General features: G+C 41.5%; 1 protein-coding gene across 2 annotated transcripts in view; it reads right to left on the minus strand.

The window, feature by feature from the left end:
- Nucleotides 1-26,621, minus strand: part of adamts13 (ADAM metallopeptidase with thrombospondin type 1 motif, 13) — a 33,640-nt gene that overhangs the window by 1,960 nt on the left and 5,059 nt on the right. The window contains exons 5-29 of one of the 2 annotated variants that reach the window (XM_051904514.1): nucleotides 25,996-26,129; nucleotides 25,759-25,842; nucleotides 22,134-22,258; nucleotides 21,750-21,896; nucleotides 21,497-21,631; nucleotides 20,055-20,205; nucleotides 19,043-19,147; nucleotides 18,631-18,782; nucleotides 18,317-18,380; nucleotides 17,270-17,396; nucleotides 17,043-17,191; nucleotides 16,792-16,912; nucleotides 16,617-16,697; nucleotides 15,620-15,801; nucleotides 15,378-15,528; nucleotides 8,158-8,287; nucleotides 7,773-7,952; nucleotides 7,387-7,582; nucleotides 4,742-4,847; nucleotides 4,518-4,647; nucleotides 4,249-4,437; nucleotides 3,014-3,218; nucleotides 2,538-2,856; nucleotides 1,930-2,076; nucleotides 1,663-1,839 (exon numbers count right to left, since the gene is read on the minus strand). In XM_051904514.1, coding sequence (XP_051760474.1) covers nucleotides 1,663-1,839; nucleotides 1,930-2,076; nucleotides 2,538-2,856; nucleotides 3,014-3,218; nucleotides 4,249-4,437; nucleotides 4,518-4,647; nucleotides 4,742-4,847; nucleotides 7,387-7,582; nucleotides 7,773-7,952; nucleotides 8,158-8,287; nucleotides 15,378-15,528; nucleotides 15,620-15,801; nucleotides 16,617-16,697; nucleotides 16,792-16,912; nucleotides 17,043-17,191; nucleotides 17,270-17,396; nucleotides 18,317-18,380; nucleotides 18,631-18,782; nucleotides 19,043-19,147; nucleotides 20,055-20,205; nucleotides 21,497-21,631; nucleotides 21,750-21,896; nucleotides 22,134-22,258; nucleotides 25,759-25,842; nucleotides 25,996-26,129 — 3,687 coding nt within the window. Of the gene's footprint in view, nucleotides 1-1,662; nucleotides 1,840-1,929; nucleotides 2,077-2,529; nucleotides 2,857-3,013; nucleotides 3,219-4,248; nucleotides 4,438-4,517; nucleotides 4,648-4,741; nucleotides 4,848-7,386; nucleotides 7,583-7,772; nucleotides 7,953-8,157; nucleotides 8,288-15,377; nucleotides 15,529-15,619; nucleotides 15,802-16,616; nucleotides 16,698-16,791; nucleotides 16,913-17,042; nucleotides 17,192-17,269; nucleotides 17,397-18,316; nucleotides 18,381-18,630; nucleotides 18,783-19,042; nucleotides 19,148-20,054; nucleotides 20,206-21,496; nucleotides 21,632-21,749; nucleotides 21,897-22,133; nucleotides 22,259-25,758; nucleotides 25,843-25,995; nucleotides 26,130-26,621 lie in introns of those variants that run through there. The other variant, XM_051904515.1, reaches the window with a different exon arrangement.

Genomic DNA, 26,621 nt, shown 5'->3' on the forward strand with positions numbered 1-26,621 from the left:
TTTATAGTTCAGCCAGTAATGAAAATTCTGTCATCATTTACTCACCATATGTCTTGTCAGTCACACTTTAGCTTAGGGTCCAATTCTCATTATTAACTAACTATTAACTATGACTTCTGCCTCAATAAACTCCTAATTACTGCTTATTAAAAGTTAGTAAGGTAGTTGTTAAGTTTAGGTGTTGGGTAGGATTAAAGGATGTAGAATATGGTCATGCAGAATAAGGCATTAATATGTGCTTTATAAGTACTAATAAACAGCCAATATCCTAGTAAAATGCATGCTAATGAGCAACTAGTTAATAGTGAGAATTGGACACTAAACTGAAGTGTTACTGTCTTGTCAAACCCATAAGACTTTATTATTCTGTAGAGCAACTTTTATTGTATGTAAAGGAGCAGCTTGGACATTCTGCTAGATATACTACCGATCAAAAGTATCGTCTGTGGAGCTTGGTCCACCATGGATCTCCTCGACCACTGGATCTGTCTTAGGGCGGACAAGACTGACCTCCAATGTGATGGATCCACCTCTGAGGTCAGTGCGAGCGGTGAGTTTGTGGGCCGCACACACTTCCCAAGAGGCGGCGGCATCCGCTACAGCTCCTCCTGAGGCAGCGGTGTCATGGCCACAGAGGCCATCCATGAACTTATGTGTCAGAGGTCATCGCTGCTCACCCTGTCATGGCCATGAAAGCCATTCAGGTCTCTGATACACCATGGCCTCCTGACTTCCAAGGGTCTTCTGCTCTTCTCTAGTGCCTTTTTCCGCCAGCTCTGCCTTGGTGGTCATCTCTTCTACTGGTTCTGCCTGTCACGCCTGTTCTAGGTTTTGGGTAGCACTTTATTTTACAGTCCTGTTCCCCATGTACATACTATGTATTTATTATAGTAATTACAATAACTGGATAATAACTAGGTACTAACCCTGAACCTACCCCTAAACCTAACCTTAACCCATGTGGCTTCCTTATATTACCCAGTACTTTCTTAGGTAAGTACACGTAAGTGCATGTACTGTAAAATAAAGTGCAACCAGGTTTGTTTATGTTCACGTTTTCAAGTCTTTTATTTTGAAGTTCTCATAGTGATGTTTCCTGTCATGTCATGTGATTCCTTTGCCCCTCATGTCATCTTGTCATGTGCTTCCTTTTCTTCATGTGTTTTGCTCTGATTGGTTTATTGTTTAATTGTTTTCAGTTGTCTTGTGTCATTAGTCCTTGTGTATATATAGCCCTCATGTTTCCATTGTGCCTTGTTTTGTCAAGTTCTGTTCATGTCAAGTTTAAGTCCACGATTTTTGTCATGTTTTAGTTCTGTTTTGAACTAAATTTTTATGATTTATGAACTGATTTTTGTATCACGTTTATCATTTTTCAATAAAACTGTACATGGGGTGGCATCTCAACTTGCCTTCAGTGGACCCCCTTTACAGTTGAATAGAAAGTTCACAAGAACAGCATTTATTTGCAACTCCTTACAAGTGCCAGACAAGAAAGTCAGATTTGGTTTGACATGAGGGTGAGTAAATGATGACAGAATTTTTGCATGTACTATCTCTTTGCAATAAAATCTATATTACATTTGATGAATATACGTATATATTTACTCAAATATGAATTTAAAAATTATCAAGTTTAATGCTGTGTTTGTAATAACTGACCTCCATGGTGGCTTTTTTTGTTCTTTACACTCTGATAAAATAGTACCACTCCATTGCCAGGGGTTAGGCGGCTCTGACGCACCAAAAGAACATTTGATCGTGATTTCAGCGTTTTACCAGTCGTCCTCTCGCAGAGACGCATCAGGATGAGTCTGTCATACAGGGCAATATTCTCCTCTGAAAATATACACAAAAATACACACAATTCACCATACCACTACTACATCAGATCCCCATGTCTGTATGCAATTTAAGCTCAGTACTTACTCTGCCGGCAGTTAAGAGTGCTGGATACAATTTTGATTTGAATAACCTCATCAAGAGGTCGGCCAATAGCAAATATACACCTTGTCTGAGTGACATTGCGTAGATCAATAGTTCCTGAGTCTTGAAGGAGGAGTTGCCCACAGAAACCTGAAACCAGAATAGATGATTTATTCCTCACAGCTTTTTTCCATCTTTCTCTCTGTCTATATACATAACAATCTACAAAATTAAAGAGCCAAACAGGAAATATATAAATATAAATAATCTTAATATATATTCATAAATCCTGAATATAAAATTACAATTTTTCATATATAAATGTAAATCAGGTATATGGGTTGAGTATATATAAATGTAATTACAATTAACCCTAAACCAAACCCTAACCTTAACTGTATAGTAATTACATATAGTAAATCAACATTACTCAGTACTTATTTGTGTTATTACACTGTGACAAATGAAATGTAACCAATACAAATACTCCCAACTTCAGAAATTTCAAGAAAACGTATAACAAAGAATTGTAGAATATGCCCCTTTAGACACTGAAATTGTTATCAAGGCTGGCAGTTTTATGTGGAGCTAGCAGACACTTGCCACCTAACTGGTCTGTGGTGGTTCTGTTGGCGTGCTCATGGTGCTTTTCGTCAATTCCTCTGTAGGGACAATGGCTGAAAAACTCTTCTTCATCTTCATGATTCTGACAGTGGCCCCCTCCCCTCTCTGGTGCTCTGATTGGATGTGAGTGCCATTGGGCTCTGGTGTGGAGGTATGGCCTGAGGAACAGTCAGGGCTATAGCAGGCCTGGATGGTGATGGGTTTTGGCAAGTGGAGGCAAAGAAAGGGACTAACAGGAAGAGGACTCGATGGGCCCATACAAGACACGGTCCGAGACTGGATCCCATAACCACATGAGACAGAGCACTACATTACAGAGCAGAAAAAAAATGAGGGATGGAGAAGCATTGACTTTGATTATTCTATAATATCCAAACTCTACATCCATAAAATGGGAATTTGGGATAACAGCTGTACATTGTTAGCATATGTAGTTTGGATGATGGATGTGTTGGCACATTACCTCACTCCACTCGCGCACATCCCAGTGGAAAGAACAGACTTGAGTGAAGCATGGTGCAGTGACGGGAGGCTTGTCTCCTGACTCACACCGCTCCTCCTCCACGATCCTCTCTACACCCCCCTCATACTGAACACACTGCACACTCCTCACAGCTACGCCCATCCCACAAGACACTGAACAGTCACCCTGCTGTGCCACCTGCCACCTACAGAATCATTTCATGAATTAAGACACCCTAATAATACAGTAATAAAAAAAATCAGTTGGTTTTGCTTCAAGACAATAGGCATTGAGCATTAAGTGGTGACCCAACCAGGGTTATTATTGTTAACTAAAACTAAAACCATAAAAAAACTTTTTCATTACTTGAGATAAAATACACATTAACTGAAATAAAATAAAATATAAAAAGACTTCAACTAAATGAAATGAAAAATGTTGCTTTGTTAACTAGCTGAAATAAAACAAGTTGGCTAAAATAAGTAAAACTAAATAAACAAGACTGAAAAGTCATGTAAATTCATTGCTTATAAAGAGTTTGAATATTTTTAATCTATTATTATTTTATTTAATTATTTTAATATGTAGTTTGTGTGGCACAACAATATTCAAAAACATGACAGTCTGAATAGAAAAATGTAAAATGTTCTAAATGCATAAACAGAATAAGTGTGATTTACCAGCCTATTAAATGGAACAAACATTAGTATTACCATATTACCATGTGACAGATGAGATTCTGTTAAAATACTGTACAGTATGATTTGACACAACCTTCGACATCAACAACAAAAGATATGGAATGTATTTTGTTCTCCCTTTTAGAAGTTGATAAACCTATTTACTTTGATATCCTACTAATATATGCATGATTATGGTTGCATAGATTATGGTTAGTTGCACTTTATTATTTGCATTTAGCACTGATTATTAACCTGTTGTTTGTGAATCAATCAGGACAGACGGCAGGCCATTTTCACCATTTATCAGCTTATTAAAACATGCGTTAAAGATTCTTCCAGGAACAGTGAGTAATTGGATTAACATTATGTTATAATTTTAGGTCTAATGTTTAAAAATGGCAGGTCAACAGTTTGCTGTCCTCGACATGAGGCGAGATTAGCTATAGTAACTGCCACCATTCTTCATGAGACTAAAGCAGATCTGCTTAAGAGAATGTCTGTCTCTTCAAATGTTCAGTAGAAATGAGGTGTGTACAGTCTGTGATGGTTTACCTGGCTGGACAGATTTCAGTATTACACTCCACTACCTCTGAAGGTCTGGGCACAGACTGACAAGCAGATTCTCCCAACACCAAATCCCAGTTTCCAACTCCTCCCTCCACCCTTTCGGAACAGTACAGAACTCTCTTTGCTAAACCACCTCCACAAGAAACACTGCAGGGTCCCTGTATGTAGTGCCACCTGATAAAGAAAGACACTGTGCTCATCATGTGTGAATGTATAAAAGTAGAGTTTAAAAGAAGAGTTTAAGCAATGCTTACGCAGCAGGACATATTGATAGGCTACAGGGCTGGGTGTACAACACTGGTTTATTGGTACGATCACAAAGGAACTCTGGAACTTCTAGACGTGATTGGGGATCCACACAGGAGAACCAAACCTGCTGAGATCCTGCATAAATAAGTAAGCATGCACAATTATGCACACACAATCAGAAATGAGTTTTGTCCTAATTTCAGTATGTGTATTCATTTGTGTTGTTTACCAATGCCACAGGTCTTGGAGCACTGGCCAATCACAGGCCTCCAAACATAAACTAGAACCATTTTGGAATGGGGCATTACACGGGAATCTGTACGGGTCAGCTCAGTCTTGAAAAGACATTTCAGAACAGATCACATATCACTCTTCAATATACACAGTTTGTTACAATGTTTTTAAATGTTTTTTTAAAAATAAGTATTTTATGATCCCCACGGTTGCTTTTATTTAATCAAAAATACATTAAAAACAGTAATATTGTGAAATATTATTACAATTTAAAATAACTGTTTTCTATTTTAATATATTTTAAAATGTAATTAATTTCAGTGATGGCACAGCTGAATTTTCAGCATCATTACTCCAGTCTTCAGTGTTACATGATCCTTCGGAAATCATTCTAATATGCTGACTTGGTGCTCAAGAAATATTTCTTATTATTATCAATGTTAAAATCAGTTGTGCTGCTTAATATTTTTGTGGAAACTGAGATACATTTTTTTCAAGATTCTTTGATGAATAGAAAATTAGGAATATACGTCTTTACTAGATATACATTGTTATACAAAACTTATCATTGTTTGAAATGTAATGTGGAGCAGTAGTGGAATAGTAATGTGGAATGGTTGCAGAGCAGATTTGTGTGGGTTTTTTGAAAGCCAAATTACAACCCGAATGCCAGAAATGTTGGGACGTTTTTTAAATTTGAATAAAATGAACTAAAAGACTTTCAAATCACATTAAAACAATATTTTATTCACAATAGAACATAGATAACATAAGAAATGTTTAAATGGAGAAATTTTACACTTTTATCCGCTAAATGAGCACATTTCAAATTTGATGCCTGCTACAGGTCTCAAAAAAGTTGGCACGGGGGCAACAGATGGCTGAAAAAGCAAGAAATTTTGAAAAGATTCAGCTGGGAGAACATCTAGCAATTAATTAAGTTAATTGATATCAGGTCTATAACATGATTAGCTATAAAAGGGATGTCTTAGAGAGGCAGAGTCTCTCAGAAGTAAAGATGGGCAGAGGCTCTCCAATCTGTGAAAGTGTAAAAAGATTGTGGAATACTTTAAAAACAATGTTCCTCAACATCAAATTGCAAATCTCATCATCTACAGTGTGTAACATCATCAAACGATTCAGAGAAACTGGAGAAATCTCTGTTCGTAAGGGACAAGGCCAAAGACCTTTATTGGATGCCTGTTGTCTTCGGGCCCTCAGACGACACTGCATCATTAATCGGCATGATTGTGTCAATGACATTATTAAATGGGCCCAGGAATACTTCCAGAAACCACTGTCAGTAAACACAATCCGCCATGCCATCTGCAGATGCCAACTAAAGCTCTATCATGCAAAAAGGAAGCCATATGTGAACATGGTCCAGAAGTGCCATTGTGTCTTGTGGGCTAAGGCTCATTTAAAATGGACTGTTTCAAAGTAGAAAAGTGTTCTATGGTCAGATGAGTCCAAATTTGACATTCATGGACATCGTGTCCTCCGGGCTAAAGAGGAGGGAGACCTTCCAGCATGTTATCAGCGTTCAGTTCAAAAGCCAGCATCTCTAATGGTATGGGGGTGCATGAGTGCATATGGTATGGGCAGCTTGCATGTTTTGGAAGGCACTCTGAATGCTATAATGTATATAAAAGTTTTAGAGCAACATATGCTCCCCTCCAGACGACATCTATTTCAGGGAAGGCCTTGTGTATTTCAGCAGGAAAAATGCAAAACCACATACTGCAGCTATTACAACAGCATGGCTTTGTCATAGAAGAGTCCGGGTGCTGAATTGGCCTGCCTACAGTCCAGATCTTCACCTATAGAGAATATTTGGCGCATCATTAAACGAAAGTACGTCAAAGACGACCACAAACTCTTCAGCAGCTGGAAACCTATATCAGGCAAGAATGGGACCAAATTTCTACACCAAAACTCCAGAAACTCATAACCTCGATGCCCAGACGTCTTCAAACTGTTTTGAAAAGAAGAGGAGATGCTACACCATGGTAAACATGCCCCCGTTCCAACTATTTTGAGACCTGTAGCAGGCATCAAATTTGAAATGAGCTCATTTTGTGCATAAAATTTTAAAATTTCTCGGTTTAAACATTTGTTATGTTATCTATGTTCTATTGTGAATAAAATATTGTCTCATGTGATTTGAAAGTCTTTTAGTTTTTATTTTATTCAAATTTAAAAAACGTCCCAACATTTCCGGAATTCGGGTTGTATTTTGAGCAGCATTCGCTCTCCAGATAGTGGAGAGCAGGATGTAGAAATCCCAAAATGTAGCAGAGTGATTAGAGAACATATGGGGATGGAGGGTAAACTGCTGCAACTCTGTGTTGTTTAGTGACATCCAAAGCTTGATGCTTTGGCTTCTTTTGGCTTCTGTTTGATGCTTTGGCTTTCTTTTGCTTTGGTCAAACTAATTGACCACTTGTTTTAAACATTAGGTGCTTGATATTGACTTGTTAAATTGCTTAGGATATTTATAATATTAACTTGTAAATAACTACAATATCACACTTGCAATCATGCTGATATTCAGTACAGCAATACTTGCTTGTGCAGTACTGCTTAATTATAACTTGATGTCAATACAATATACGCTGAATTTATTTTGTAACACAATACCTCTCTTTGGCTATCCCAGCCGACAGGACAAACGTCCACCACACAGGGAACGTGTTCTGGGGGTTTGGGTTCAGAACACAAATTTTGGTCAACCTCAGAATCAGATCCATGATGGGAGCGGACACACGACACCGTTCTCTGGGCCTCCCCGGGTCCACACACAGCTGAACACTCACCAGGCTCAGACACCTGCCATCTACAACACTCACACACACACACATATACAGTATATGAATATATACACACAACTGCCAGAATGACTTGATTTTCTTGTATCAGGTTGGAGGATTTCTCTGTGCATTAAAAAAATTCTAGGGTACTGGACTTCACCTTAAGACTATCTAACTTGCTAATTCATTTCAGTCTTATACACTTTGGCACATTACCTGGCAGGACAGATTTGGGAGTTGCAGGTTTCAGTTGTTGTTGGTTTAGAGTCAAGTGTACAGTCAGAGTCAGGCAGCTTTACTTTCACCGTACCCTGCTTCTGAAAGCACGTCACAGAGCGCACTCGCTCTCCCACACCACAGGGGGCGCTGCAGGGTCCAAACTCACCTAACTCCCAGCTACAACAGATACACAAATTAAACTCCTGTATTCAAAGTGGGTCATGTTAGACAGGGCCAGAGTGGTTTCCCTTTTGGTTTTCTTCAAAATAAATTTCAATTTCCAAATCCAATTTTTTAAAACTTTTATGAAATTTCCTGGTATGTTTGAATGGCCACTTGTTCCTCTGAGGCAAAATCATGAACCTGAATCACAGTAAGGCACCTGGGTGGGCAGTTTGGCAGAAAGCAGGGCTGAAGCATATCTGGTGTTTGAGGGGATGAACTACAGAGCTCATCTTCCAGGTGCTCGAGTGTGACCACATCTACACAGTGCTGACTGATTTTCTGGATGCCTACAACAGAGAGATCAATGAGTTTAAACAGAAATTAAATTTATAAATGGTTTATACATATAAAAAGTTTTATTACAGCATCATTTGGTTCATTATATAAATGTAAATATATTTATGGTAATATATTATTATACAAATATATATATATATATAAATGTAAATATCTAAATTATCCATATTTATTGTAAACGTATTTTTACTGTAGTTTCTGTACTTTTCTCAGCACAAATCATTAATATAGAATCTAAACAAAGTTTTATCAAGGATATCCCGTAGCCCTAGTTATAATTTGTTCTGTTGAGATGAATGAAGTTAACAAAACTGATAACATGTAACGTGTTTATGTGCCCAGAATTTAACTGCTTATGTGTTCCCTGTCAGTCACTTCGACGTAGTGTCGATGTACTGACACTAGGGGTACCTTAAGAAAAGGCCAATAAAAATTGGCAAGTGGAAATTGCATATGCCACTCTCCCAGACATACGGGTATAAACGGAGATGGTGTGCATCCACTCATTCAGATTTGTACTTCGTAGCTGAATGGATGTCAACAAAGAGAGGCGCTCATTCCATTCACCTCAATTTGCTGGTCTCTCCACGCCATGCACAGATAAGTGTAGTGAGAGCTCCTGTAGGCGCTTAAATTAAAAAGCAATTAAAAGAGCAGAGCACTGGCGGAGAGTGTCTTTTTAAAGATGCCTTTCCACCTGTGTGTTTCTGGGTGTGGTCGATATCCTTGGACGGCCACGATCTCTGCCTCGAGTGTTTGGGTTATACCCACGCTGAGACAGAATTTGTGGATGGTTAATGTCCTCTCTGTGAGAACATGACCATGGCAATGTTGCAGTCATGACTCTCTTTTCTGGTCAGAGAGAGAGTCACTTCAGTTGCTCCCATCATGTTCTGCTATGCACAAGGGCGACATGAGGACAACAATGGGAGCATTTTCTGCCGGGTCAAACCCCACGGGCCGCCCATTCCTCGTCACGCTTGTTGTGTCCGGTCGAGTGCCTGGATGAGTTAGGTGGGTGATCTTAATTTCTCATTCGGGGCACCGGATGAGGATGAACTGTCAATTCGTCAGGGCTTATGCCTTTCGACGCTGAGGACTTGGCTGGACTCCCACTTTTGAATGTGGCAGCACAGTCTGAGTTCGACTTGAAATTGGCAGCCATGCTTGCCCCAGCTGCCATGAATATCGGACTAGAGTGGAGTCCTCCATCCTGTCCTGAGCATTCATAGCTAGATGATTGGTATCTGGGCTCGGCGATGATCTCTCCTCGAGTGTTTGGGTCATACCCATGCTGAAACAGCATTTGTGGATGGTTTATGTCCTCTCTGTGAGAACATAACCATGGCAATATTGTGGTCGCAACTCTCTTTTCTGGTCAGAGAGAGAGTCACTTCAGTTGCTCCCTGTTCCATTCTACTATGCACAAGGGTGAGATTAGGGGAACAATGGGAGCATTTTCCGCTGGGTCAATCCGCACAGGCCTCCCATTCCTCGTCACGCTTGTTGTGTCCGGTCGAGTTCCTGGATGAGTTAGGTGGGTGATCCTAATTTCTTTGAGTATGGTGAGTTCGACATGGAATTGGCAGCCATACTTGCCCCGGCCACCGTAAACATCAGGCTAGAGTGGAGTCCTCCACCCTGTCCTGAGCATTCATGGCTGGATGACTGGTATCTGGGCTCGGAGCGCAACTCACAACGGCCGTCGCTGAGGGTGTTTGCCTGCGGCAGCTACACCAGCTCCACCACAGCCTGGCCGCAGATTAGAGCCTCCCGCAGGAAAGCGACACCGCCTGTCCAACAGGCGAGCGCCAAGAAACCCAGAGATGCAACCCAGAGATGGTGGAGGCTGTTCTTTCACAGGAGACAGTGATCGAACTGCCCCTTTCCCCAGTTCCAGCGGCGTCCTTTTTACTTTGGTGGGAGGCAAAGACGCCCCTGTCCTGTGTGCAGAGATTGCAGTCAGTAGGATGCAATAGAGCCTGATCTTCCAGCCAAGATGAAGAAAGGGTTTTATAGTGCTTACTTCATCATAAGAAAGGCAGTGAAAGGCAGTGGGTGACAACCAATCTGAGATCTGCTTGTTTTGAATCATGTTGTTTTGACATGCATTTAGCATCAAGATTTGTTCACAGGGATAGACCTGAAGGATGTGTACTTTCATGTCTCAATTCTTCCTTGACACAGACCGTTTCTTTTATTTGCTTTTGAGGGTCAGGCATACCAGTACATGGTCCTCCCTTATGGGCTGTCCCTGTAATCTGGTGTCTTCATGAAAGTCGCAGAGGCTGCCCCTTGCCTCACTTAGGGAAGTGGGCATTTGCATTCTCAATTATTTTGACGACTGGCCGCTCCTACTGCTCAGGGACCAGGTGCTCAGACACCTCTGCCGACTGGGGCTTCAGGTCAACTGGGAAAAGAGCAAGCTCTCCCCAGTGGTTGGACTCAGTCACTATGATGGCGTATCTAATGAACGAGCACGCTCAGTCAGTGCTGAACTGCGTGAAGTAGTGGTTAAAGGGATCGTTGTTGATCCGTGATCCGTACGGACCAAGCCCCACGGTTCAGCACACGTGATTCGCAGATTGCAAGTTTAACTGCAATAAAGCGAAAGGTTATCATTTGCACGTGTTTTGTCTTGCTAGTTAACACATTAAATAGATATAAAACCATTCCAGCGCTAGAAGAGGCAAAAGAGGATTTCATTCGTTAGGCTATCGCACGCCACGCTGTTATCGGTGTGCACAGACGCACATACATACAAGGCTCGCACGCACACACACAGAGATAGCTTGCGAACTCCAAATTGATTTCTCTTTCACGTCCTCAATGCACTTGGATGGACACATACACGCATTATGTCAGTCAAAAGCGAACGAGGTGAGAATTCGGATGTGTGTCTATCGGATGTGTGCGTGCATGGGGTCTTACTCTTAAAGTGACAGCAACCTATAAATACCTGCTGTTGTCTGTCATGTAAATCAAACAACAAAACACAGCTTTAACAAAGATTAATCTATATTAAATTTATACAGTGAACAGTGTCATTTTACATTTAATTATTACATTTCTGTACACAAAAATTAATACTACAGTTAGACCTTATACTTTATTTGTAACTTTATGTTATATTTATCTATTCTTGTAATTAGTGTACAGTATTTTTACAGTATTACAGTCTGTTCACTTGCCTTTAATAATGTATTAGTTAGGCTAGTAGTTTCTGCTGTGGTATCGGAGTAGTTAAAATGGGCTAAGTGATAAATGCAAAGTCACCCCCCCCCCCCCCCATTTTTTTTTTTTTCTGATCCGAAAAATGATCTGATCCGTGACTTAATAAACGTGATATGAACCAAACCGTGAGTTTTGTGATCCGTTGAACCACTAGCGTGAAGTCATTCAGGGGAAAGACAGCGAAAATGAAGTGAAACAATTTTTACAGACACCTGGGGCATATTGCATCCTCATTGGTGATTACGCCACTCGGGTTGATGCATGTGAGACCGCATCACACTAGCTTCAGAATTGAGTCCTGACATGAGCATGGCGCAGGGAGCATGGTATGCATTGCGTGGATATCATGCCGATCTTTCGCCACACATTCAGCCCTTGGACAGACCTTGCATTTCTATGGGCAGGGTTTCCCTTAGAAGAAGTGTCCAGGTGTGTTGTCACAACAGATGTGTCCAAGACAGACAGGGGCGCCGTATGCAATGGGCACGGAGCTTTGGGCTTCTGAACAAGACCACGGCTGCGTTGGCATTTCAACTGCCTCGAGTTGCTAGCAGTATTGCTGGACCCTGAGAGGTTTCAGCCATTAATCCAGGGCAAGCACATGTTGATCCGGACAGACAACACAGCGACAGTAGCATAAATAAGCCAAGGCAGTTTAAGCTCACGTCGCATGTCGCAACTTGACCACCATCAAACTCAATGGCGCAATGTCGTGATGAGTGATACTCCAGGGAGAGTAGAGAATAAATTCCAGGTGGTCCAGCTGATCTGGCGACACAGATAGACCTGTTCACTTCCAGGGAATACCATTGGTATTCCCTGACTGAGGCCCCTCTCAGCATGGACATGCTGGCACACAGCTGGCCCCGGGGCCTAAGAAAATATTAATATTATATCTTCCCCAGTGAGCCTGATTGTACAGACGTTGTGCAAAGACAGGGAGGACGAAGAAGTGATCCTGTTGTTTGCACTGTATTGGCCCACCCGGACTTAGTTCTCATAGCTCACGTTCCTCGCGACAGCCCCTCTCTGGCAAATTCCCCCGAGGAAGGACCTTCAGGGCACAATTTGGCACCAGTGCCCAGATCTCTGGAACCTCCAAGTCTGACCCCTGTACGGGACGCAGAAGACCTAAGTGGACTACCACCAGCAGTGGTAGACACTATCACTCAGACCAGAGCTCCCTCTATGGCTCTATGCCTTGAAGTGGGTTCTGTTCATGAACTGGTGTACTTTCGAGGTGAAGACCCACAGAGATGCGCAGGCAGGTCAGTGCTTTCCTTCCTGCAGGAGAGGTTGGAGGGGTGGCTGTCATTAAAAGTGTATGTGGATGGTAAGTCTTCATCGAAAGACAACCTGATCATCAGGTTCCTCAGAGGCGCCAGGAGGTTAAACCCTCCAAGGCTGTGCCTTATTCCCTCTTAAGACCTCTCTGTAGTCTTGCTGGGCCTACAGAGAACTCATTTTGAGCTCCTGTAGTCAGTTGAGTTGAGTGCCCTCTCTTTGAAGATGGCTGCGCTCACTTCCATCAAGAGGGAAGGGGACCTGCAGGTGTTCTCTGTCAGAGAAACGTGTCTAGTAGGGTTGGGCATCTAAGGTATAATGCCGATCCGATACGCATCTTGATACAAAGTATCCGATCCGATATATTAACGATACATGTGTGGCATTTTGCGATGCAATACGATACGATTCACACCCATATCACGATACGATGCGATAATTCAGCACTAGCTAATTAGATCAAGTTTATGTGGTGATGTGAAAGAGGATGCGGTGCCATTGAATTAGTTTGATTATTTATTAACCAAGTAAAACCAATACTTTTTTACAAACTGGCTCTTCTCTCAGAGCCTGAGTGTCGGTTTACAGTAGAGGGCCATTTTAGAACACATGGCACATATTATTTAAGTATTTCCAAGATAAACAGTTATTGCCGTAGAGCGCGCGGAACTGTTAGCAAGCGGGGCATGGAAAAAAACTTTCAATACTTTTCTCACCACTTTTGGAGCTGGTAGCTACAGGTGAGTCAGAGCTGGAGGCAGGGGATGCAGGGGCACTGGCAGACGCTTCTGAATCCACAACAACACCGTGGCGCCGCTTCGAGTGAGATATCAGATTAGTCGTACTGCCCGTGTATTTTACAGATGCGCGGCACATTTTACAAATTGCATCTGTCTTGTCAAGTCGCCCGTCTTTCTTGTAAAATCCATAGTGTTCCCAAACTTTAGATTTAAAATTCAGTGGAGGATAAATTATCTCGGCGTCCGACATATTTGTTTTGCTTACTCCTCGCGCTTCCTGACAACTACCTTAGGTCGATTAAATTATGCGCAAAAAACAGGTTGACAACACTTGTTAATAAATAAAGAAATACATTCTGTATTAAAAGGATAAGCTGTATCTCGGAAAAACCGATGCATCTCGCAAAAACCGATGCATCTCGATTTGCTTTCAAAATTTCATTCATCCTCTGCTGCTCTACCGATGCACTCGCATCGTGCACGCGCATGACCGCGTATCGATACATATCGGTTAATCTTCCCATCCCTAGTGTCTAGAGTTTGGGCCAACATACTCTCATGTGATCCTGAGACCCCGGTCAGGCTACGTGCCCAAAGTTCCCACAACCCCATTTAGGGATCAAGTGGTGAACTTGCAAGCACTGCCTCGTGATAAGGCAGACCCAGCCTTTTCGTTGCGTGTTTACTTGGACCGCATAGATATCTTTAGATGCTCTGAGCAGCTCTTTGTCTGATTTGGGGGACAGCAGAAGAGGAAGGCTGTCTCCAAACAGAGGATGGCCCACTGGATTGTGGATGTAATTTTCTTGGCATACCAGGGCCAGGGCATGCCGTGCCCCCTAGGAGTGCGAGCACACTCCATGAGGAGTGTTGCATCCTTCTGGGCTTTAGCTAATGGTGCCTCTCTAACAGATATCTGCAGAGCCGTGGGCTGGGTGACACCCAGTACCTTTGCGAGATTTTACAATCTTTGGGTTGAGCTAGTTTCATCCCGTGTACTGAGTACGAACAGGTAAACTGCGGGTAACTGGCCGGGTGTACCTCTTGCACACAGTGCCTTTCCTTCCCTGAAGTAATAACGTGTGGTTTTTTGTTAATGAAAGTTCCCTGGGTCGGCGAACCCTGGAAGTCCTTCTAACCTTCAGCACCTTGCGAGAGTCGCATTCAGCGGAGGAATTCGCTGCCAGGCCCAGTACTTGTGAAGTATGCCCTTTCAGGTCAACCCATGTACTTGAGGCTAGGTGCTCCATATTCCCTGACAGCAATCCCATATGATGTATTTTTCATGGAGAAAAGGTAAGTACGGTCCTTACCGTTCCCTCGTGGTACGTGGGACAACGTTGCTTATGTGGGGCATTGGGAAGGTTACGACGTTGCGACTTGCACTTGTTACACAGTAGCCTGCCGACATCTGCACTGCCAAAACCTTGTAACATGGTTCAGATGGTTGTGCAGTTTTCTTAGGAACCCCTAGTGTCAGTACATCGACACAACGTCGAAGTGACTGACAGATAGGGAATGTCTTGTTGTAACCTTCATTCCCTAGATATAAGAATTCCTTTATACCTGCTGCAATTATGTTTTTAAATGACTTATTATAAATTGTGTATTATTTCATGTGTGTTGTGTTGCTGTATGTGTGTATGTATACTGCTGTCTACATAAAGAGTTGCCTTCAAGGACAATAAAGTTAGGTAAGTGATAGAGGGAACGAAACGTGTGTCCCTCTTAATGTTTGTGTCCCTCTTGCCACAACTTGTCCAATCCATCAGGGACAAGTTGTCCCCTCCAACAGAGTTTACAACAGTAACCAAGATGTTACCTGTGCCGCAGGTTACTGAGCAGGCAGAAATGACATTGGACCATCTGCCCTGAACAGCTCTCTCCACTGAAACAGCACCAAATGAGTAGTACTGGTATGAAATGTTTGGACTGGTGAGGTCTCCATACTCTTGCCCATATTTCCGAAACACCTAAAAATGTGAAAATAAAGTAACAATGATTACATAAACGACAAATGTCATTCCAGAAACAGAAAAAGAGGATAATTCAGATGCTGCACACCTGTATGTGGATCTTGTCTGTGACTGGTCCAGAAATAGTGAGCTCTTCAGTTTGAGGTTGCTGGTCAGGTGTGAGGTAGAGGTTATAGATTATGGGGCTTTTCTCTAGAGGTGAGGGGTATGTGATGCTTAGCCCTGGGTTTCCATCTCCAGACACCACATATTTATCATTTAATAACACAGCTGCGGGAAAGAGCATTTCTTTCATATAGTCTTATTTGGTTGGACATTATATATTATACAGTATATATATATAAAATAAATTTTATATATATATATAAAAGGTATAATATTAGAAATATTAGAAAAGATAATGTATAATATTATGTATAATATTAGAAAAGATTTCGGTTTCAAATAAATGCTATTCTTTTGAACTTTCTTATTCATCAAAGAATCCTCAACAAAAATATATCACAGTTTCAAAATATATATTAAGCAGAACAACGGTTTTCAACATTGATAAGAAATGTTTCTTGAGCACCAAATCAGCATATTAGAATGATTTCTGAAGCATCATGTGACTCTGAAGCCTGGAGTAATGGCTGGTAAAAATTCAGCTTTGTCATCACAGGAATAAATGACATTTTAAAATGTATTAAAACAGAAAACAGTTATTTTAAATTGTAACAATATTTTAAAATATTACTTTTTATTTTTTTATTGTTTTTTTAAACACATAAATGCAGCTTTGGTGAACATGAGATATATAGGCCTACTTATTTTAAAAATGTAAAAAAAAAATAATAAAAAAAAAAAGCTTTGAATGGCAGTGCATATGAAGTCAGTCCCCTTCTCTAACTTGGAATAACCTTGACTAATGCATGTAACAAGAGTGTTCAAGGATTTAGTTTTCATTCTAAACTATTTAATAATTAAATACTCTGCTAAATTTAATTCTCTCAGATTCCATCATGCAATACAGTTTCAAAACTAAACTGTGTAAACAACACAGGACTCACAACTGTATTCTGCTGTGTGAACGTAGCTATACTTACCAAGGTGTGTAAAAACTGGCTTTGTGTTAATCACATAAACCTGAGAGGCGTTCAAAGGAAGGGTGAGGAAAGTGACATACTCTTGAAAATACAACAAACAAAAAGAGGTTATTATGCATAAAGTAAAGCATAACTAGACAAATGATGGATATGTCTAAGAATTACCCCTACCTACCTCCAGCCTCTCCACCTGAATAGGTGTTTGAGATGAACTGGCAGGTGGAGCCATTGCCCCCACACACCCCACACACATCCTCCAACTTCCCAGAATGCATTACTCCATCACAGCCAAACAGCTAACCCGGGTAATAAACCAAATGGAGAAATTAAACTTGTTAAATATTCATACAGTGTCCAATTTAAAAGTCAAAGTGGGCAAAACAATACTTCAGTTAATGTGTGTTTACGTTATGTGTGTGGCATTACCTGGCACTTTCCACCCAGACAGGCAGAAATGGAACCACGTGGCACATTATTACCAGCTTCACATCGCGTCCCATCAATGAACTGAGACCCACGGCTCACCATGAAGTCCTGCTCACGTGAGCGACACATCAGTTTACACTGAGCATCACCTGGAAGGGAGAGAAAGACATTAGAACAGGGAAAACAACGAAAGACAAATTCAACTGGAAGACCTTTATTAGGTTCACCTGAGGTGTAGCTGATGGCAGGGATCCAGGTGTAGACTGATCTGGAATCTGTAGACACTGACAGAGGCTGCTGGTCTGTGGCTGAGCACTGCTGAGACATGAACTTCAGCTGAGTCGACTCACAGGGCTGTAACAAACAACGGCAAGCCAGGTATGTCACCACGAATTTACTTGGTTTATTTTGTTTGGTAACGTAATTTAAAGTTACGCCTTCAAGCTTTCTTGCACTAAAACTGTAGTAACTTATATTTTACAGTTTTACATTGCAATTTTTCACCCTCTCTCAGACCATTAAACAGGCTGTTTTTGCTACTGTACATTTAACACTTGCAAATGTTATTAAAGTGCAGTCACACTACACTTTGTTCCATTGACTTCCGCTACTTTATTCTAGGTCAGGGTTTACCAAACTAGGGTTTGTTAATCTACTCATTAGTCCAGGTTTACACCCTCATTGTGTTTATAATCACACTCTTGCAAGACTGAAAGAGTTGTTGGAAGATTAGTGATGTGACATTGAAGTCATGTGACAGTGGCATAGTTTGTTTATAGCCTAACTTTAGTTCTGCTGATTGTATTTAGGTTTCAAAATAATCTACATAGTAATCAAATAATCATAAAAGTTCATTTGTGAAGATTATCTTGATGAACAAAATGTGCAAGAATTAATAACTTTTGTTGGTCACAACGATCCAAAAGCCAATGGAAAAATCGTATTTGGTTTTTGTTGGGGGAGCCAGGGTGATGACTTCCAGGTGGGAATACAAAACGATGTCACTCTATTGCATTAACTAATGTTAACGACTTAAACATTAATGTAAAGTGTTACAAAATGATTGAAAATGAAGTAAAATAACAGAGGAAGTCTGTTTAACTGTGCTCACACATCTAGAAAGAGTAAATGCTATTTAGCAACAAATAAAACAAAAAATAAGAAAAGAAGCAGGCCAGCATACAGATATCACTGCAGCCTCGTGGCAAAGCATAGACGCAACCCTTAATTTGACTAACATGACCTACGGAGGCCCAAAGTAAACATGCTATTACCTGCCGATTACAAAGTTCAGCTTCTATGTCCTGTCCTTTACAGACAGAACCACCAAAGGCTGCCCTGAAACACAGAAAGATAACTCTAAATACATACACTACTGTGGGATCTAATATATAACCACTAGTTTCTCAGCAAAAACTCATGCTTAAATGTGTGCACATTCACAATACAGTCATGCTGGATACTGCATACTGCTACATACTAAATTTAGTTGGTGTTTGTATTGTTGTGGTAGTCTGAGTAGTTGTTATTGTACTATATGCTCCTATTTCTAACACCAGCTGCCCCTGTCATATTCTCACTCTCGCACCTAGGGTTGTTGCACTGTCTCTTGCGGTAAGTGATTCCTCCTCCGCATGTTCGTGAGCAGGGAGAGAATTCAGACCATGAAGACCATGAGCCGTGAACCATCATGGAGGAATCCAAAGTAGAAGGAGACACACACCGACCCTTAAAACACCACTAAAGAAACAGAAAGAGAATAATCACACAAATCTTTATTTTTTATGTTCTGTGTTATATAAAATGTTTAAAAAAAGTGAATATTGGTGTTCTAAGAATGTTATCTGTATGTAATATTTTTAATACAGTATGGACACAATGGTCAATTTTTTAGTAATCTCAAACATATTCCATAAAATATGAAAAAATTAAAGGATATATATAGATGTATACGCATATTAATTCAATGTAAATAGGAGTTGGTCATAGCAGTGTGTCACCTGACTGGGCCCACACTCCGTCCCATCCAGGAGCGGAACAAGGAGACGAGTACATGAGCTACGGTCACGAGGGTTGATATGGCAGGACAGAACACGGCAGCTTTCCTTGATGACAGCAGAGACAAAACATCACCACATTTAACCTCAGTGGAAAGTCCAGTTGAGATATTTATTGACAAAGTAAAAATTACAATCAGAATGTGATACTAAACCTTTTTATGTTTTTGAAAGAAGTCTCTTATGCTCAACAAATTTATGTGATCAAAAATACAGTAAAAACAGTAATATTGTGAAGTATTATTACAATTTAAAATAACTGTTTTCTATTTTATTATATTTTGCAATGCAGTGTATTCCTGTAATGGCAAAGCTGAATTTTCAGCGACACATGATCCTTCAGAGATCATTCTAATATGCTGATTTGCTGCTCACGAAACATTTCTTCTTATTATTATTATTAATACTGAAAACAGTTGTGCTGCTTAATATTTTTGTTGAAACCATTATTTTTTTTCAGGATTCTTTGGTGAATAGAAAGATACAGCATTTTATCTTTACTGTCACTTTTGATCAATTTAATGCAGCCTTGTTGAATAAAATGTATTTCCATCCAAAAAAAAAAAATCTTACTGACCTTAAACTTTTGAAAAGTGTACATGCATTTAAATTGTGCAGTGCTCTGTGAAAAGACTAGAAATATTAATGACACATGGTGCATTATACAGATTTGTGTCCAGTCAAAAATGATAAAGTCCTGCCCCCTAATACCATCTGCCTCTGATTAGCAAGTGGAAAATTATGTTCATGGGTGCGATGTAACCAAAACCAACTGGGTATTTTAAAAATAACTAATGTCTTATATTAAACCCAAACTTCCTGTATAGGAAACACATCAAAACAAAACAGAGAACAGCATTGATCAAGCAATTTCAGGTCTTTAAAGCGCTAGCATGGCAGTCAGTTCTTTGATGATTTAGACTGATAAATGCATAGGATGGTCATTCTTACTCACCATATCATCATTAGAGAAAGAACAAGCAGTCGCTGAGTTTCCAAACGCTATACGGCACTGATCATCCACACCATAGAACAGACCAGGCCTCCAGTCTTGCGCTGAACCACCCAGAACCGGCACATCCTTAACACACTCTGCCTTACCAGCACTACACAGCAGAAAATGAACACACAATCATGTTATAAAGAGCATCCTCATGATGAAGAATATTGCAGATGGCTTAAAAAAACACTTTAATGATACTAGGAGGTGGGAAAGGAGTTCACAATGCATACAATACATAGTGTTCAAAATTTTGAGATTGGTAGGATGATTTTTTTAATGTTTTATTAAATAAATCTTTTATGCTCACAAAACATGCATTTATTTGATCAACAATACAGTAAAAACATTGATACTTTGAAAGATTATTACAATTTAAAATAACTGGTTTCAAATGTTAATAAATTAATATATATTGAGTCTATTTCTGTGATGGCAAAGCTGAATTTTCAGCAGCCATTTCTCCAGTCCTTCAGAAATCATTCAAATATGATGATTTGGTAAAAAAAAAAAAAAAAAAAAAAAGTTTTGTTGCTTTTTTTGATTGCCATTTTGATTTTCAGGATGTTTTTGATGAATATAAAGTTCAAAAGAACAGAATTCATTTGAAAGAGAATTTTTGATACATTGTAAATGTTGTCACTTTTGATCAATTCAATGTGTCCTTACTGAATAAAAGTATTAATTTCTTTACAAAAATATCTTACTGACCTGAAACTTTGGTAGTTTTGCAACAAATAAATTAATATAAAATACAATAATTAAACAAAAATAAACTTAATAAATAAACTAAAATAATTAAAAAACTGAACTCAAAAAATTAAGCTGATATCTGGACATTTTAATGAGTAATGTCCAGATTGGTGATTCTCACAAAATCTGTCACAAATATGTCATTGTCACGATTATGGACTTTTATATTCCCTGTTTCCCTTAGTTCCTGTTTTTCTGCTCCATTTAGTTTTGGTTTCCTTGGTTACTTATTATCTCCTCATTTGTTTCTATGGTTACGTATAATTATCACCTGTCAGTCATTATGTTTGGTTGTCGGTACTCGTATGTATCTAGTGGTTTGCTTTTTCTCCTACGTTTCCCTGTGTGTTCCATATTGACATTATAAAAATCATTGTAATTTTTTTTTTTTTTTTTTACATTTAAATCAGTAAATAAAAATTTAGGATTTTTTTTTTTTTTTTTTTTTTTTAACAACAAAGCAACATTTGGAAATTAATGTCAAATTTATTATTTTTTTTATATATAAATGGTTAGGCTGATGATATAATTTGAGAAATCAATTACATTAAATTAGATTGCATTAAATGCACAATAGTAGCATTTTTAATCTCAGACTTTTGGAGGTCGCTGTACATGTTTGTGATGCAGTAAGTGAGTCACACCTGAAGAAGTTGTGGAGCTGAGCCCTGCTGCACTGAGACCAGGTCAGATCAACACTGTTATAACCTCCATCAGATGCCATCATAAAGCCACTAGAGCTGCATGTGTTGTCTATTCCATCATGATTTATGCCAAAACTGAAAAGACAATAAGGCAAGACTTGGTTTACAATCATTCAGACCATTTCAACTTACATTTCAGCACAGCAGTATGACTCATTTAAGTTTTATTGAAAGTAAACTTTCTCAAGCTTACCTGTGGCCAATCTCATGAGCGATGGTGATGCCAAGATCAAAGCCTGTGTCCTCTGTAATCACACAGTTCCACTGAGAGGAACAAACTCCGCCCAGCTGAGTTACACCTCTCACAAGCTTATTCCCACTGGGTAACACCAGATCAAACCTTAATGATGTCAAAGAGAGTTACTAAAATGCAAGTATGCAGAAACACTTGATATTCTATACTTTTGCAAGATATCTAACAGCTTGCTCCTAAAATGAATTGAATTTAAGAGTTTTAGGCATTCATTTATAACATACACAAGGAAAGTTCCATAAATAAATAAAGAGTTTACTGTGTACACAGTACTGGAATTATGGTCCTTTAGTTAAGAGTGCTCTCTATGGTTTTTGGCCACACCTGGTAATGTACAACAGCAGATCTGCATGTAAAGGGTCAGTGTCAGCATCAGGGTTAACTTTCTGACCCCACTCGCACACACTTTTTAGAGAAGAGGTGATGTTTTCAGAGATCTGGATCTCTGGCTGTGGATTAAAACAAATGTACTCGTTTACTAACGTAACCTCGGTTCCCTTAGATACGGAACGAGTACTGCGTCGTATGCCATTAGGTGAGACGCAACGGGGAAAACTCCTTTTCTCTGATTTCTGAAGCCTTTTTCAATCACTCAGTGAATCTGCACGGCCATTGGTTCGTGCAGTGTATGTAAACGAACCAATGATGGCGAGGCAGAGCCGCGCGAGCCAGTGGTGAGCTATCGAGCTATATAAGCGGCCATCTCACCATGGCAGACTGATTTAATTCAGCTGAAGCGACGGCATGAGACGTCCTGCGAATAACATGGCAACATGGTTTCGTCCCTATCCATTAAGTCTTGAAGGAAGGACAATATCTGAGATATGTCACAAGTAAATGGATCTTCGCCCAGGGCTGTGCACCAGGCCGCAAAGATTGACCACTTAAGGGTGTAGAGATGTCCCGTGGATGGAGCTCTAGCTTGCGAGATAGTGTTCAGGACACTCTCAGGGAGACTTGCAGGCTCCCATTGAGAGGCCACACATGAAGGTCTCACAGCTCTGGTATGGGGTGCCATGTTGTCCCTCTTGCTTGAGAGAGGAGGTCTCATCTCAAGGGAATCGGCCATGGCTCCATGGACGACAGTTGAGACAAATCAGAGAACCACGGCTGGCTTTTCCACAGGGGAGCCACCAGGAGAACCTTGTGAGCACATCCCTGATTCGCTTGATAACCTGGGGAATCAGAGCGATCGGGGGAAAAGCATAGAGAAGAAGGCTGGGCCAGTCGTGGGCCAGCGCAACTCTGGTATTCGAAAAATAAATTGGGCAATGATAATTGTCTTCTGAGGCGAAGAGGTCAACCTCTGCCCTCCCAAAGATGTCCCAAATTTTCTGAACTGTGCGGGGGTGGAGCGACCATTCCTCCGAGGGAAGGTTGCTTCGACACAACATGTCCACCCCTTTGTTCAGTACGCCCTGTACATGTGCTGCTCTCAGTGAGAGCAGGTTGTGTTGGGCCCACTCTAGGATGGTTTTCACTAGAGTGAAGGGGGGTTTTGAGGAGAGCCCGCACTGGCAATTTATGAAGGACACTACCGTCATGCTGTCTGATCGGACAAAGACATGGTGTCCTGTCAGGAGAGGTAGGAAAGCTTGGAGAGCTTGATATACTGCCAACATTTCTAGGCGGTTGATATGAAGCTTGCTTTCCAAACTCGTCCAAGTGACGAAGGCCAGGTGGCCGTCGCACAGAGCTCCCCAGCCCATCTTGGAAGCATCTGTGAAGATAACTTTCCTCCTGCCCATCGTCCCTACTGCCATGCCCTGCTCGTACCAGCATGGGTTCCCTCAAGGGCCCAGAGTTGCGACGCACGCCCGGTTCACTTTAAGCAAGCAGCGACCATGCTGCCAGGCTTGGGACGGGACTCGAGGTTTAGGTCAGAACTGCAGTGGGCGCATGTGGAGCAGGCCCAGCTGTAGAGCTGGTGATGCTGAGCTCATGAGACCCAGCATCCTTTGAAATGTTTTGAGCGGCAGAGAATGCCCGGGCGTAATAGTTCCCATGAGCTGCTGAATGGCCAGAGATCGCTAAGTTGATAACTATCCCCAGAAACGCAATACGTTGGCTGGGAGATAATGAGCTCTTGGGAAAGTTGACCCTGAGCCCCAAGCACTCTAAGTGGCTGAGGAAGGAATGATTTGTGTGATACTATCTCCGCCTCCGACTGGGCCAGAACGAGGCAGTCATCGAGGTAGTTCAGTATGTGTACACCCATCTGTCTCAGAGGGGAGAGAGCCGCATCCATGCACTTCGTAAAAGTGGGGGGAGCCAGAGATAGCCTGAACGGAAGGACCGTGTGTTGATATGCCACCCCTTTGAAGGCAAATCTCAAGAATCGTCTGTGATGGGGGGCTATCTGGATGTGAATGTAAGCATCTCTCCTGGGCGAATTTGCGAGAAGATCTGCTTCAAAGTGATCATTCTGAATGAGCGCTTTATTAGGGCCCAGTTCAGACGTCTGAGATCGGGGATGGGCTTGAGACCGCCATCCTTTTTGTTCTGGGGGAACCACTTCTATGGCTCTTTTTGCCAGCATGGTATTCACCTCGGAGCGCAGGACGTGCACGTCCAGCTCGACTTCTGTGCGGCGAAGCGTTCGGCGAACCCATCAACGGCGGGCCAAAAAGACCAGCAGGGGAGACAGGAAAAACTAGGAAGACAGTCTTGTTTGCATCTTTAATTTCCAACAAGTTTAACCAAAGGTGGCACTCCAGCACCACCAGGCTGGCCATAGAATGGCCGATTGCTTGCTCCGTGGTCTTAGTGGCGTGCAGGGCCAGGTCTGTGGCGCTGTGCAACTCTTTAAATATGGCCGAGTCGTGCCCCTCCTCGTCCAGGGCCCGCAGGAGCTTGGCTTAGTACGCTTTTAGTACCGCAATCGAGTGCAGGGCGGATGCTGCCTGGCCGGCTGAGGTGTACGCTTGTCCAGCGAGGGCCGACGTCGTACGACAGGGCTTTGAAGGATTGGCAACCTTCATCTTCCATCCAATAGCGGCAGGCGGGCACAGGTGTGCGGCCACAGCTTCGTCCAAAGGAGGCAGCTTCTCATATCCTTTCTGCTCCGCACCGTCAATGGAAGTTAGAGCGTGAGAGGCAGAAGAGTGCAGGCGGGCAGAATACGGGGTGCGCCGTGACTTTGTGAGTTCTTCATGGACCTCAGGAAAGAAGGGTGCTGCCTGCTGGGGAGGGGCCTGGCGGCGTCCCGGCAGGAACCACTCATCCAAGCAGCTGCGTGTGGGTTCCTCAGGGGCAGACCACTCTAAGCCGAGCTGCTGATGGCCTTTGAGAGCACACGGACGAGCTCCATGTCTATAGAAGCCCTGGCATCGATAGGCTCAAGAGACGGCAAGGGGGTGGGGTCATGAGGTGAGCCCATCCAGTCCTTGGCGTACGAGGCCGCTAGGGACATGCTATCATCCAGCGGCTCTTCATCAGATCCACCGAATGAGACCAGGAAGCTTGTGATGGCAGTGGGGTGCTGGTCTGGACAGGAGAAGCAGACTGGGGAAACCTCACACGACATCACAGACAGAGGAGAGGTGCAGCAGAGCGGCGAGCTGATCAGCGGTGAATTCCAGCTGTTTGCAGATGAAGGCGGCTTCAAGTCTCAGGATCAAGCGAAGAGATGTGATCTGCGTCGCTGATGGAGAATGAATCAGTCTGCCACGGTAAGACGGCCGCTTATATAGCCCGATACCCCACCCCTTTTGGTGGGCTCGAGCGGGCTCGTTCACCATTGGCTCACTACACAAACCAATGGCCGTGCAGTTTCACTGCGTGATTGAAAAAGGATTCAGAAATCGGAGAAAAGGAGTTTTCCCTGTTGGCTCTTGCCTAACGGCATACGATGCAGTACGAGTGTAATATCGAAAGGGAACTGTATTTTCCTTTGTGGATTAATATATTGGCTGTTGTGTACAGCATTAGGTCAAACAGACATTGTTACCTTTGGCTCTGTGAGAATGACCATACGAACAAGGTGAACTCTTATATTGGCACCGAGACTAGCATCTCTCAGAAGCTCAGAGGCCTGCAAGTGTAGAAAAGATATTTAAACAACAGAAAGTATATTTAACATGCACTAATCCTATTCCACATATTGTATATGTCAAATTTATTGTACATATATTCACAATACATTGTCATACAATGTCTTGAAAACGTAGATTAAACACACACATACGATGTTGAGGTTGGTTAGGATGTATCTCTCAGTGTCTTGCCTATGAACATCATAAACATCTGGACCCACCACCACTGCTAGTTCCAGATGTGTGACCTCTGACCCCAGAGGTGTCCTCCGTAACCTGAACTGACCTAAGACAGATCACACAACTGAATAAAAGCAGCAATAATATGGATTATTGTGTGAACAGCAGAACAACAAGGAAAATCAATTGTGGTTTTATAATAAGATGGCCTTTAATTCCTTCAAAATTGTGTTGTACATTTTAGAAGATTTTAGTTTGACCAAAGTATCAGTTTGTATAGTACTAAGCATCTACTTCAGCATATCGAACTTGATTCGGCTGTAGAAACAACTGGCAGCCTTACTGATGTTCAGACTAACAGCTTGATTGCAAGTGGGATATTTCTTTTATTTAACAGTCCAATAAAAACAGTAACTTTTTAGATTCAATTTTGGAGGTTATGTTGTCTGTTTTTTCACTATAGCACTACAGAAATGTTTCTGAACAACAAACATTAATGGTGTTTCATTCATCAGAGAATCAGTGTTTGATCAAATTGGTTAAGGGAATCTTTCAATGACTCACTCATAAAGACTGTTATTTTGTCCCTCAGTGAATC

Source organism: Ctenopharyngodon idella, chromosome 8 (genome assembly GCF_019924925.1).
Source record: "Ctenopharyngodon idella isolate HZGC_01 chromosome 8, HZGC01, whole genome shotgun sequence".
NCBI lineage: Eukaryota > Metazoa > Chordata > Actinopteri > Cypriniformes > Xenocyprididae > Ctenopharyngodon > Ctenopharyngodon idella.